Consider the following 14,755-nt stretch of genomic DNA (forward strand, 5'->3'; position numbering starts at 1 on the left):
TCGGCTCCACTATTGAAGTCTAAAGCTTAATTAAGTTCACGCAGTTAATTAATCAATCTCGACCTGAGCGAGCGAGTCTCTTAGATTGCTCTCTCCTGATTTCTGCTGCTTTCCCTTTCCTCTTTTTACTGCTCCTTCTTCTATTTCTGCTTCCGCTCTTTTTCTGTTTTAGATGCCTACTTGTCTTTGGCTGACGGCCGTCTTCTTTGCATGATTCCTCGCGCTCTGGTATTCACTAACTCCCAATGACATCCTCCGAGCTCCTGGGTCTCGACGACCAACAATCCGCCTCCACCTTCCCCACTTCGCGATCTCTACTCCTTCCCCAGCCCCTGCATTCCAATGATTCCGACAATGCATCTCTTCTCTCTTCCGCGTCTGCCGCTCCGAGCATCATTGACCCCGATTCACCACAGATCGAGGAGATCGTCCGCGAGCTCGTCGGTTGTCTCCGTGGTTCATCCGAGTCTGGTACGGGGTCCCTGTTCTGGCCTTTTGTCCCTGCTGATCTAAACTAACAGTATCTGATTCTTTTAGCCCAGCGAATTGCGATCTTTAAGCTATACTCCAACATTGACGTATGGACCTACTCACGCCTCGCACTATTTACTCATACTGATCTCATCTTCCTCACAACAGAACCCGCGCATCGCCTCGCTATACGTCCAATCCGGTGGCCTCGATGCAATCCACTCCATTCTTCTTTCAGACAATCCGCCAAACACAGTAGCCTATGCACTGAGTCTGATGAGCAAGCTAGTAGATCAGGGACTTGCCTGGACAGTCCCCGACGAGGCTATCATCGACAAGGTCAGTAGCCTCTCCAACCCCCCTCCTGCTTCTCCACAGCTAACCTCGTTCTTGCTACAGTTGATTGACATTTTCGCGACCGAGACGCAATTCAATCTGCTCAGAGCGTCTTTGACCGCCCTTGTGTCGATGATCGCCTGCTACTCCAAAGACCCCAAGTATGCCCTTTTTCACGGCAGCGCGGGAAACATGCGTCTCCTCAAATACATTGAGAAGTATCCCGGATTCCTGCACTCGCTTGTTGGGAAACTCAGCTTTGCCGAAAATCAGGTCGTGCTGTCCGCCATGACGCTCATCAACCTTGCCGTGCGCGACATTCTGGGCCAGGTTGCGGACGACAAAGATCTTTCCGAGGATGAGCACAAGGCTATGGAGACTTGGCCTCGGCTGATGCGCATGCTGCAGACCACAGGTGTTGTGCACCGCGTATTTGAGCTCATGCTCGAACCGGCAGGTAGTCGCGGGCCTGACCTTTCGCAGCAGTTGATGCAATTCCAGCTTTTAATGATGCAAGTCATGCATCGCTGGCAAAAGCGCGTGATTGACATCGAGCACCGGCACCATCATCGTGAAGCTCTCGAGACGCTTTTTGGGATTGCAAAAAAGCAGATTGCTGCAGTGCAGGATGTCGAGACGTTGTCGGACCAATACATATGGCGCAAGATGGGCGTGCGCTATGTCGACGACCCCGTCAAAGACTTTGAGCAGGCCGGCTGGCTCGGCGTCATTGATCTCATGTCAACTATCGAAACTGACCCGATGCTGTTTGCCAGAATCCTGCATTCGCAGTGGGCCCTTCCAAACGAAGAACGTCAATGCCCAATCGTGCAGGCAAGCGTAATGGTCTCACAAATCCTCTGCGATCTATTCGGAATCACAGATTACGACCACAACGCGCGAACGCAGCAAATGGCAGCCGGCGGTGCGCAGGCAAACGACCGACTCGAGCCCCTCCTCCTGCGCTGGTCCAGTCTACATTCCGGAGGCTTGCTTGCCTTTGTGCGAATCTGGGGCGACTCTAAATCGCGAATGCCGGTCAAGCTCGGCATCGCCGAAAGCGAGCGCGTGCATGATTTCAAGATCGTTGCCGAGCTCGTGCGCGTGATGTTTCGATTTGTTCGTCGACAGCTCGACAAGAATCCCAAGCTGGACGTGAAATCCTACATGAGCTCGATTCCTTACCGAGCCTTGCGTCGGATTCAAATGGAGTACATCGAGAGCGACCAGACCGGCCGGTTTTTGTTTGACTCGTCTGAGCTTCTGTTGCTGAAGCGGCAGGTTGCAGTTGAGGTGTTTGACTACGTCGCCAAACAGCGAGTCGATTGCTTGACAGAAGGTTCGTGGTTTGCCGTTCCTGAAGTTTCCGAATCGGCGTCAACGATTACCAAGAGTATGTTCAACGGCGCAGCGGCGGCGTCAAAAAGTTTTCTGAATATGAACACGAAGCGAGGAGGGGCTGAGACAAGCGACGGCGTGAGTGTGTTCTCGAAAAGCTCAAACGGGTCATCAAACGCTGGTAGCAGTAGCAACACAATCACGGCCGCCGAAAGCAGCGGCAAACCCCGCCGTTATTCGTATCGGTTCATAAAACTCTCGAGCAGTCGTAATCAGCTACGATGGGGAGATTTTGACCGCAAGCCTGCAGCTGGAGTAAGGCAAGAGCCAGGCTTAGATGAATTACCTAACGAGCTTGACCTGTCATCTGTCTCAAGAATCGTGGTTTCTGATAATGTCAAAGTCACCAGTTTTTCATTGAATGATTTGATGGAGTTGCCTCCACTGCAAGTGATTGAACCCGGAACTACCTCACGGAAGCATTCAGCGTCGTCCAACAGTAGCAGCGGCTCGAACAAACAAGACAGCAAGCCAGCATCAGGATCACAGTCTACTTCCCCGCCGCAGAACCGGACGGTGTCCGGAACGACGTCGGTCCAGAGCAACCTCCTCGCCGCTCTTTCCGGTGGCAAAGACAAGTACTCATTCAAGATCTCTCTCTACGCCTCTGACCGTTCAGCGGGATCAAAAGAGAGTCTACTGTTACAAATAACCTCGCCGTCACTCGACATCGCGGCAGAATGGTACGATGGGCTCAACATATTGCTGCGACGCAACGGGTTTGCAAAAATATTACAGCCGTCGGTGCAGAGTATTACATGGCAGTCCGCTTCCGCTGTCGGAATGTCTCCCGCCTCGTCAACCAGCAGCTCGCGCTATTCAACCTACCAGTTCGACGGCCGCGAGAGTACCTCGTCCAGCGCCACCACCGCCTCTTCAACTCCCCGCCCAGCAACCGCAACAGCGGCGCGAGCAAGTGGCGGAGGTCGAAGCAAGTACTATACCATCAGCGGCGAGCAAATCACAAAGGCAGCGCCCGAAGCAATACTGCTCGCGCATATCCTTTCGACGCCAATTAGCGCAACGGAGGAGACGGGAAAGTGTATAAAGACGATCGCACAGATGCTTGTTCATTACCGGGGGTTGAGTTTTTCTTCGCTGTTGACGAAATACTCGGATGTCGATGCGAGACGGAAGTTTTAGGCTATTTTCAACTTTGGAAATGCAGGATACTTGTAGCCAGATTCATCATTATATTGTAGTTCCATCACGCGCAACCTCATTTTTATCTAACATCATGACCATCTGCTCCGTTTTTCTTAAATCAACCGCCGCCTTCTTCTATCAACCTAGTATACCTTTCAATCTTCTTGTTTTGGGATTTGATTATTGCCTCCAGCTCCTCCAACTCCTTTATCTTCGGCATGAAATTCATGTCGAAATTATGTAATATGTCACTTTGCTGTGGCGGACTCAAAGGAGGCGGTCGAGGTGTGCTGGATGACTGTGCCCCCGATTGTGCTCCTTGAGCTCCAGGTACTATTTGTGCTTGCCCTGATGTCGATGCACCACCTCTTCCGACTGCTGCAATCTGATGAGTTGAAAAAGAGCTTTGTCGACTAGGCGATGTCACCGCAGTCGTATTCGACTGCGTCCTATTTCTCGAATGCTGCGTCTGCGTCTGTGTCTGTGTCTGACTATTATCGAACGACGACGCGCGACTATGCAACAAACTCGAGCTAGGAACTATATCATTCAACTGCCGCGTATCTCCGCCGGGCTGCTGAAGCGATAAAGAAGACGCAAAAGGAGGAGAAGGCGTACGGCGCGATCGATCGATTGCTAGTTCACCTCCTTCTCGCACGATCGCGACTTTATCGAAGAGAAAGAACGGGCATGATCTAGTTTTGCAAGTACGAAAAAAACGTCCCTAACACAAACTCAGAAAACAAGATACATGTTGAAGTGCGCGAGAAAAAACTGAGAGACGTACGGTATTTGGACCCTGTTTGCGCACTTGGTAGTGCGCGGCTGGTTGTGGTGGGTTACAGTCGCATTTCCAGACACCGTCTTCGAAAATGCCGTTCGTGCGTGCTGACGATTGCTGCATGATCAGATCAGTTAGTACTTCATAAATCATCAAAGATAGATTGTTGCTGTAGCTGTCAGGGTGCTGGAGTGATACGTACGCTACCGGTTTGGAAACTGCCAGATGCCATTATAGATCAGGGCGAGACTGTGTATCTTGTTGCGAGTGCGAACCAGTTGAGAGTCACCTTAATTTGTCTTGGAACAGTGCATGTGCCTTGATTCTTAATACAGCGGTAATGATCAACGTATATATGTAGTACTTGTGGTTGAGGTGGTGATGGCGGGGTAGTAAAGAAGTTGGGAGTCAAAATGAAGTTGGGAGGGGAGGAGGCAAGTAATTACACGTGAGGATTGGGAATTGGGAAACAGTGGTCGGCACTCTAAGCAGACAGTGGACAGCACTGGCCACAGTGAAGCTAGCTTACTTATTTGTCCCTGCGGCTTCACCTATACGCTTTAGCTAACTACAAGTTATAGTGACGTGTAATGTTTTATAATAAGAAATTATCATTGTATTCCACCAATTTCATAGAGTTCCCTTGTAATCCTTCATTATAATCTTATGTCCCCCTATAATCTCTCACTATAATCCTATCGTCCCCCTATAATCATCTCATCATAATCATATCGTCCCCTTATAGTTATAGACCGGCAAAGTCCATGGTTGAAGTAGAGTAGCAGTAGCTCAGGTAGGCAGTATCTCAGATACAGGTAGCAAGCACAGGCAGTTTTGGCGTCGAGTGGTGTCTTCAGCGCGAAGTTTCTGATATAGTGAAAGTTAGCTGGGCTCTAGGAAACTGACAGATAAATAAGTACGGACTGGAAGCTGTTGTAGTGAAGCGTGCAGTCTGTGCAGTCTGTGGAACGAGGAATGTAGTCGTCGAATAGTGAATGTCGTTGTCAAGTAGCGTCTCTGATTATCGTTAGCAAACCACTAAACACATACTAACCAGACGGGACGAACTGATCGCTGTTGTAATTTGCCCGCTATAGGTAAATTGCCGGTCTATTAAGAATCATTAGCGCTACCACAGCCACTCACCAAATCTTCTGAATCGACAAGCAGGCACCGGTCCTTTCGCATGCGGCACCGCACGGCTAGCTTGCCCGCTCGCCCTCAGGCTGTCCTCGCATGCTCGGCGGACGCCATTAAATGAGAATGCTGCCAAATAGACATATGCTACTCTCTGACGTCGCCGCGGGATGCACCATTCTATGAGATTGACGCCGTTCTAGGTATATGCTATTTTCATCTAGGAAAATGCTACCAGGCGGGTATGTGCTATTCTCTCTCTGTGAGTATGCTACCTTGTCTCTCTGGCGGGCCCACGGAATACGAGCATGCGAGAATGGAGGTGAAGCCCATGTTTCTGGACCGGTCGGTAATGCGATTTTCAGACGGTAAGTGTCGTGGTTAGCGCTAAAGTCTTGAAATTTCCTGCCGGTGCCACCGTTTTTGTTGTATTTTGCAGGGAAGTGCCGAAATCCAGAAAAGAGATTCCGGTGGCTACCGGCTTGGAAAGAGAAATGTGGGAAGAAACTCATCGCTCATGTGGTGAAAATGGGAAGCATTTCGGGAAGAGGTAGAGAAAATTTGTTCAGGATTAAAAGTTGTCCAGTTCATGATGAAGAAATGCTTTTCCCAGAGGAGAGGAGCTTCTTGTTCTTGTATTGTTGTAAAGAAGAGAGAAGAGTGTGTGAGGAGGAGAGGAAAGGAGGGAGGGAAGAGAGGGCGGGAGGGGGCCCTTCTATAGACGTCCGGGCCAGGGCTCCATCAGCCCTCCTGATGCGGGCTGGCAGACCGCCAGGAAAGTGGGCGCCCCGTCTGACCCCGAAAATTCCCGAGGCTCTTTCATGTGAAAGAAAATAATGCATCACATGGGTAGGGCGGGTACTCGCACGTCGGAAAACAACGGATTCATCTCCAAATCAGGAAGTAGTGTTACACAAGCTGAATAAGCCAACGGATATCTGTACAATACGTCATGGGTTGAGATCGATTCAGCTTCCTGGACGTGCAAAACGGCAACTTCATGCCACGATATCTTCAACAAACATGATTGAATGTGTCAGTTTCTTTTGACAGAGATAAAGCACGCTCCACGAACTTCAGATTGATACAGATTAACGCGTGTCTTGGTAGTGATATTAGAGCGTTAAACGAACGCCAAAGCGCCACGACTACCCTCAATTTGGTTCCTGCCTCATACAAGCGTTGAACAGCCACGCTCGCGTATATCTTGACTCAGGAACAGACGTCAGATTCTTCTGAGTTTGATCTGTCTGTTTTGTCTCTTTTCTTCCCAAAAGTCCTGTTCTTTCACGCTTTTCCTCGCAGATTTCAAAGTTCGTATGTTCCAGAAAGCCTAGAAGCCAGCAGCCAGCGCAGACATCCGACGCAGACTGATTTTTACTTTCTGATGTGAGACACAGCTTTCCCTCTTCGTCCATTTGCCACCCTTCTATCACACTCGCACAAGCTACGTCATATAAACGAGCCCATACGAGACACAGAGCAGGCAGAGAAAGTGATGGAAAAGAGTCCCGTGACTCTAGAATCGTTTGGGGTCAGTCTGAGTCGCTCCTTTCCCGCTGGATACCACTCTGTTAGGAAGGAATTGCTGGATAAATATATCCCTGTTCATCCGATCTCAGCGGCGGAGATGGCTTTGACATTGCATTCAGATACAGATCAACAGAGAGTAAATACATACACAGATAGTCCACAAACCAGCTCATGTGCAGCTGTGAGGTGAGCAAACAGATTGACGTTGCAAGGCTACGCCCCCGCTCACTTCAGCATCACAGGCATCGTGAATCTTCCAAATGCCAGAAATGGGCATCTAACAGCGCAGTGGTTGTATGGAACACTTCGACGATAAAGTAGTCTCATTACAGGCAGATATATAAACTCATCTTCTATGAACATAGCTTTCACAAAGACCATTTGAATCCTTGTGGAGAGCGCTATCGAACATCACAGCAAAAACATATCAGAAAATACAGGAACCAATCGAACTAAACAGTCTCAACCCTTTTCGCATAGGGCATAGAGCTTGCGATCGCAGAGCCATCTCATTTCCATCGTTGAGTGCCTTCGTTCTCTCAGGCGGTTGCATACGCCTCTAGGATGTTGATCGTGCCCCTCGATTATTAGCGTGACTAAATCCTCGGTTGAGGGCTTCCTACTTCCTGCTCTAAACGACGTCGACGTCGTCGATGAAGACCTCTCGAGCGGTGTAGTATCGCCAATCAAATCAATAGGAAGCCTTGTCGTTCGTTGATGGACCTCAAAGGCCAGTGAGCTCAGAATATACAAGCCCGTATCATAGGGGCTGTAAACAGGTAGAACAGAAATTATCGTCCATGATTCACGATTTTGTAAAGCCGGCAGGCGTAGATTGGGATCTCAAAAGGAAAAGTAATAGATAAAGAGAGTTGACTTGAAGAAGAACGCTGATGTTTCTATCAACCCTAATTAATATGACAACTCCGTTCAGCTAACATCGATCACAATAAATTTGCGCACCACAAGGGTTCTGCGTCAAAGACGTTTGTATTTCTGCATAAATATAAAGGCGATTTGACCGAAAAGACGTTAAAGCAGTATATAAAGCGCATATATAAACCACTTAACGCAGCAAAACTTGAGACAGAGCCTAGCTGAACGCGTCTATATTCATATTGGTATTGCCTGATCTGACTGTACTGATCTATTCAAGGTCTGATTATTTCACTGTCCGCGGAGGTCACCAGAACTAAAAGGAATCGTATACATATCCATTCTTAGCGAAGTGATTACATTCATATTTTTATTAGGCAATCGGTTCTGCTCTGTGTCTTATTGTTTTATCAGGGTTTCATAAACTATTGTACATACTGGGACGCCAGTCGTCGAGGTCCATCTGGCAACGAATACTCAACAGCTACAACCTGTTACAGCCCAGTAGACAAGAGATTATAATTGATTAGCAAATGATATTACACTGAATGAAATTTACGAAACGGGCGGCGCGTTACAATCTGTTTACTTTCGGCCCGACTCAGAAACCCCTGATGATCAAGAACGCCGTGGTAGCGTACAAGATATCAGAAGGCTGCGTTCATGTCTTGACGGGTCAGATCAATACATGGTAGTAGAAATGAATACACACAACACTCGAAGAGCTACAAGGAAGTACCACAGTACGACAATAGTGCAGAGTTTCCAGATCCTACAAGGCCTTTATGGAAGAAGGCTGTTACAGAGGAGATTGGGGTGATGGGAGCCACTAGCAATCAAATGCTAATGAGAAGATCCCTAGTGAACTCCCGTAATGAATTGTAAAAAAAGAAAAAGAAAGAGAGGCGAAAGCAAAACGAAAAGCAAAAACAGAAAAGAGATAAAGGAATTCGACAAGGACTTCACGAGTGGATACACACGCGAGAATCAAGCGGCAGAGCCCAGTTGAATGATTCGTCTCCGGCTCTGCGCGATTCGTTACTTTTTTTTGGTTTTTGGTGGGATTAAAGATAACCCTGTTTCACAGAATAGTAGAAGAAAAGGTATTCCGAGCCAGTACATTGCAGAGGTCAGTGGTTTTAACATCCAGAGACGACCGTACAGCAGGGAAGAGGGGTGCAGACAGACAGTAGGGTTACTTCTTTAGGCAGATACCAACATGTAGCTCGATGAGATCACTTCAGCAAGGGTATTCTGTACAGTGGCAAGACAGGAATACAGAAGGTAGACCACTTCTCTCATGAGATGTTGGGGTATTAGCCTGAGCAGTAGTCGAAGTATAGGACTCTTCTGGTTCGTTCCAGGCGGATATGCTGCGGGGGGGACGGCTAGATCAACAAGGAAAGTCAGCAAGGCTCAAGAGAAAAACAAGGAGTGGAGAGCGTATACATACGTTGGCTGCTATACAGCGAAGCCGTGATAACCAGCGAAGAAAATCTTTACTAGAAAGCACGATCATAGGCAGTTAAAAACAGAAACCCGGACTCGATCCTGGCGGTTCATCTGTTGCCTAGCTGGTCCTTATTGTTTGCTTTTGTCGGTACGAGAGACGAAGTTGTCGTACGCAAACCTGATGGCGTCAAATTTTTGCGCGTCAGTGTAGCATGCGGAGAAGAGTATCCCGTCGAGATAATCATTCATATACTCTCTCCATTGTGAGTCGATGTCGGGTTGTGGGTCGCGGTCGCAGGGCTGGAGACGTCCGTTGCCTCTCTCGGCGGTCGATGTGCCTTGCGAGGAAATAAGCGAGTGCGAGTGCGTCGGGTGTGGGCGGCGGGGATCGTGCTTGGAAATTGCAGCAGCATGTTGCGATGCACGAGAAGAACGTGTTTTCTTCTTGCCGTAAGCCATTGTTGGGGGACACGAGAAAGTTGTTGCTGAGGTGTGAAAGTAGTGAGAGGTGGGAGGAAAGAAAAGAGAGAAGAGAGAGAAGGCGGGAAAGGCCCCTTTTATACTGGCCATTTGTGCCTTGTTCGAACATTGTGTGGAAAGCCTTGTAGGAACGAGAAGAGAACAATGGGTATTCGAATGCTGGCATAAAAGTATACAGTAACATCTGCAAAATATGTATTGTATTTTAGCTACAGAAATAACAGTCCAAGCACAGAATCATCCACATACTCATCAAAACATTAGCTATACAGCTTATAACAGCCAGATATAACGTCAAGATGCCCACAGCAGGTTATTGCACATCCGCTTCTATCCGCTGTGGCTTGTCGCTGCGCCTTAACTAATGTACACCATCCTTCGCAATTCTCCATGACTGTCGTACTTGAAAGAGAGCAGCGTACTGCATAGATCAAAGAACATGGAAAGTAAGGAGTGTTGTTGGCAAACGTAGAGATGTAGGAAGTTGTAGGTCGTGATAGCCCGCAACCCTAAAGCCAAATGACTAGTTAGTCCATACACTATACCTAACTAAAGACAGCCCGCCTATTGAATCAGACCGTCACTAATTATGCATCCGCTGCTCCACTTATAGACTACGGTCACTATATTATAGTTGAATACGTGCATGCTTTATCATTTTCATAGTACAGAATATGTTGGTGGAATACAAAACAGATCACTATATATCATTCTATCTCACTATAATCATATCGTCCCCCTATAACCTCTCACTATAATCATATCGTCCCCTATAGTTATAGACCGGCAAAGTCCATGGTTGAAGCAGAATAGTTCAGGTACAGGTAGCAAGCACAGGCAGCCATCTGATGTCGAGTGATGTCTTCAGCGTGAAGTTTGCTGGTACAGAGTGCGTTAGCTCAGATTCCAACTAGTATCAGAGGCAGAAATTCACGAACTGTTGATTGTATAGTGAAGCGTTCTAATCTGTGCTCTCTGTGCTGCTGTGTTGTCTGTCGTTGTTGTGCAGTGTGCTGATGGAAGTATAGTCTGCGTAGTCTTCGAATAGTGAACATTTGCTAAGCGGTGTCTCTGACTATCGTTAGCATAACCACTAAACACATACAGACCATGAGGTACGAACTGATCGCTGCAATAATTTGCTCGCTCTAGGTAAATTGCCGGTCTATCAATGAGTAAGTAGCAGCCTTCACCACCGGCACTCACCAGTCTTCTGAATCTGCACGCAAACACCAGTCCGCTTGACATGTGCTCTCGCAAGAGCCGGCTTCGCTCCCCTATCTTCTCTGGAAACCCAAGGCATCTCGAAAGACGCTGGCACGCCAAACGCAGCAACATCTCATGGGGAGAGCCAAGAATTATTTGCTGGTTTGGCATATCTGTGCCATGACCGGCGCATCGCCGTCATATGAGAATGCTACCCAGAGGGTATAAGCTACTCTCTGACGTCTCCGCGAAGCGCCGCGTCACATGCGCTCCAGAGAGGAGGATTGAAGCCCATGTTTCGGATCCGGCCGGAAATGCGATTCGTCTAACTGATGAGTGTCGTGGTTAGCGCTAAATACTCAGAATTCCTGCCGGAGCCACCAGTTTCAGTTGTCGCGTAGAGAAATGCAGGGAAATGCAGGGAATTTGTTTCCAAGCGTTGCAGATTAAGATGCAGAGGAAAATGATGGGAAGCGGAACAAGGTGGCTACCGGCACGGAAAGAATAATGTGGAAAGAAACTCATCGCTCATGTGGTGAAAATGGGAATCATCTTGGGAGGAAGTAAAGAGAATTTGTTCAGGAAGAAAGGATATCCTGTTCATGATGAAAAGATGTATTGTCCAGAGGAGAGGAGCTTCTTATTGATGTAAAGAGAGAAGAGTGTGTGAGGAGGAGGGAAGAAGAGGAGGAGGAGAGGGCGGGAGGGGCTTTTTATAGACGTCCGGGCCAGGGCACCATCAACCCTTCTGATGCGGGCTGGCAGACCGCCAGGCAAGTGGGCGCTCCGTTTGACCCCCAAAACTTCTCTGGCCTTCTTCATTCGCGCGAAACGCAGGATGCATTTCCAAATCGAGAGCTGCGGTATTGAAGTTACACGCGGGGAGGACAGATACTCGCACGGCGGAAAAGAAACGAGGGATCCATCTCCAAATCAGGAAGTAGTGTTACACAAGCTAAAGATGTGGACGGATATCCGCGCATTACGTCATGGTATCGTGTTTCAACAGGATCATGAACGCGCAAAACGCCAGCTTCAGGCCAGAATATCTTCCTCAAACATGCACAGACATGTCACTTTCTTTTGACAGAATTACAGCACGATCCAAGGGCTTTAGATTGATATATATTAGCGCGTGCCTTAGCTGTGAAACTAACGAGCTACGCGAACGTCAAAGCGCCACTAGTTGTATCACTTAGGTCCCTGCTTGAGACAAGCATTAACGCCGTTCCTGTAGATCATTGACTCATGATCAGACGTCATATTCTCCTGACTTTCATCTTCTTTGTTCGACTCTGTCTTCCTCGATGCTGCAGTGGATAGCAACAGACTGAAGCTCGCAGCACCAGCAGTATGTGCACATTTCCGACACAGCCAGGTTACCCCTCTTTTTTTCCGGCGTCTGCGCAAAGGTTTCCTCTTTGGTACAGTTCTGCGAGCTTCTATCGCATTCGCAAACTACGTCATGCAAAGACAAGGCATGTGAAAATTCAGAGTAGACAAGCAGAGTAAACAGAGAATCCCGTGACTGCAGGAGCGCTAGGGGTCAGTCTAAATCGCTCTCTTCCAGCCGAGCACCACATTCGTGGTTGTAGCCCATGAACCCGCGTCCATTTTGAGCCAGTAAATAATATAAAATTCAGCTGTAATCTTGTATACAGATATACAGATAATGAGTACAGACGTAGACAGCCGATTTTCAAGCTCAGCTGTATGTATATAGAGAAGAAAATAGCAAAGCAGATCTTCCGACTCTCCACCGTGGAGTCACAGCCACCCTCTATCCCTTTAAACAGCATGCTCTCAAAGACTACTGCTCATATAGTGCAGCATCTCTCCGTGTATACTCGAAAGCCATGCGAATAAAATGGGATGAAAGCACAGATATTTATCAGGTAGTGCAGGAGAGCATGCAACAGCTTCGCGATACTTGTGATCCCTTTTGAAGTAAAGCCTTTAGTTGCGCTTGATAGCCGGTTGAAAACGTTCGTAGTACAGTCTCCAATTGATTTTCTTGAGGGCGAATCTCTTGACAGATTTCAATGAGTTGTTGTCGATGCAGGTTCCTTGATCGGCTGAGTATCAAAACTGATTTAAGATAATTTCTCGCCGTTGGTTGGCAAATTCCGTCAATTCACAGATTCCTGATGCAAAGCTTCAATTAATATACCTGCTTCGCTGGTCAACTGATTCGCAAACTACGCTCTTTCAAAAAAGTAGTTGAACTTGAACAGGAAAACTGAACTCGAAGTGTTCTGACCGCACATGTATGTGATGTCGCTGTCGAACAAAACACACTCAGCTTATGCTCTATATAGCACGCACACCATTTTTCTCGAGTTCAGATATCCCTTGAATCGATTTGTGCCGCCGGTACACAGGGATATAGGGAAGCGGAGTGTGAAATCTGGAAAGACGCAAAACTAGAGAATGACAGTAACCCTGGTCCTGACTCCCTAGTCTCAGCATCACATTATCAACATACGTCACTTAGATGCTTGACGCCAATTTCAGAACTTTTGTTTGTGCTTTCACTTATCTACTAGAAGAAATATCTGAATAATTGATTTACAAATGACACTAATATGATCATATTGATACTGTTTACACGCTGTGTCCTTCATCTCCCATATAGGCAATTTGAAAGCCTCATCGGGCTTAGAAGTCGTGTATATGTCAAAATATAGTAGCCGCCTATACTTGAAAATAGTCCCCAAAAATACAACAAGTTTTCTGCTGCATACTCCTTACTTTTCCGATCTCCAAAGGTATAGAAGAAAGGTACGTATAATCGAACCAGAAGTGAAAATATGCTTATGGAATCTCCCTTTTGTCGATTCGAACTAAAACTGCCCAGCCACTTTTTCAGGGTTGCGATTATCCGTGGGCACCCCACATATTTTCTACGTCCGATCAACAAATTTCTTCATTTCTATCATTCAGCATTCGCAGCTTGTTTGCTTCTCTCAACACCGAGAAGTCCCGATAAGGTATAAAGAATTTATTCAAAAATGGCGACATAATCTAGATGAGACTGAATCGTTAATGAGAGAGTTATGCTCGCCCAATTCTACCGTCCTCTGCCAAATTATCCGAATTTCCAAACGAGCCAGTATTGCTTACTATACATATGAACGTGAATATCAAGAATGGTTGCAAGCTCTCGCGCACTGTCTAACGATTTTTCTGTGCTGTTCCTAATCACTTTCTCCAAAACATTCAAGCGTGTCTGAGTTTACACTCGTAATGGCAGAAATGTTTACTCGATTTTCAGTTTGCTAGTAGGGAAAACCGGATTCTAGGATTTGCCATGATGGCAAGCAGGAGCCTGTACGTTAGAGAAGTTGATTTACGAGCTACCGAGAATCTGACTGTACACTGAAATGATGCGATTTGGTGCAAGGGAGGACAGAATCAATTACAATCTGCTTCTTAGCAGTATGCGATGGCTATCTGGCTCAAACTCTAGAACGGCGTGCATGAGACAACAAGCACTGAAAACGCTGTACTGCATCGTTACATTGATATGTGTGCCTTGCTGACGAGGGAAGGAAGCTATCGTGCGAGATATCGTGAGCGGTGGCAAGCTGTGACATCGTTAGTCTGTGTCCTTACACCAACGGATGAGCTTGATAGTGGATCATTTGGGAATATTCTTACTCTCAGCATATCTATGCACGAATAAAATAACAAAACGGTCTCTTCTGTTGAGGTTTAGCTGGACGCGGGTTAATATGTGCTGCATTTACGAATGTGGTGCTCAGCGGGAAGAGAGCGATCTAGACTGACCCCTAGCGCTCCTGGAGTCACGGGATTCTCTGTCTGTTCACTCTACTTGTCTACTCTGAATTTTCACATGTCTTTTCTTTGCATGACGTAGTTTGCGAATGCTATAGAAGCTGGCAGAACTGTACCAAAGAGGAAACCTTTGCGCAGACG

At 47.3% G+C, this 14,755-nt stretch overlaps 3 protein-coding genes across 3 annotated transcripts; 1 reads left to right on the top strand and 2 right to left on the bottom strand.

The window, feature by feature from the left end:
- Nucleotides 1–245: 245 nt before the first annotated feature.
- Nucleotides 246–3,348, top strand: BZA70DRAFT_291165 (ELMO/CED-12 family-domain-containing protein; the record flags this gene model as incomplete). The annotated part of the gene is made up of 4 exons (XM_064914277.1): nt 246–471; nt 538–578; nt 640–810; nt 871–3,348. The coding sequence occupies 4 exons, from the start codon at nt 246–248 to the stop codon at nt 3,346–3,348; spliced, it is 2,916 nt and encodes a 971-aa protein (XP_064766614.1).
- Nucleotides 3,349–9,259: 5,911 nt separating this feature from the next.
- Nucleotides 9,260–9,589, bottom strand: BZA70DRAFT_291166 (uncharacterized protein; the record flags this gene model as incomplete). The annotated part of the gene is made up of 1 exon (XM_064914278.1): nt 9,260–9,589. One exon carries the CDS (start codon nt 9,587–9,589, stop codon nt 9,260–9,262), a length of 330 nt encoding a protein of 109 aa, XP_064766615.1.
- Nucleotides 9,590–10,424: 835 nt separating this feature from the next.
- BZA70DRAFT_291167 (uncharacterized protein) lies at nt 10,425–10,913 on the bottom strand (the record flags this gene model as incomplete). The annotated part of the gene is made up of 2 exons (XM_064914279.1): nt 10,425–10,489; nt 10,817–10,913. 2 exons carry the CDS (start codon nt 10,911–10,913, stop codon nt 10,425–10,427), a joined length of 162 nt encoding a protein of 53 aa, XP_064766616.1.
- Nucleotides 10,914–14,755: the final 3,842 nt, after the last annotated feature.

The sequence above is a fragment of the Myxozyma melibiosi genome (genome assembly GCF_037950935.1).
Source record: "Myxozyma melibiosi strain Phaff 52-87 chromosome Unknown BZA70scaffold_11, whole genome shotgun sequence".
NCBI lineage: Eukaryota > Fungi > Ascomycota > Lipomycetes > Lipomycetales > Lipomycetaceae > Myxozyma > Myxozyma melibiosi.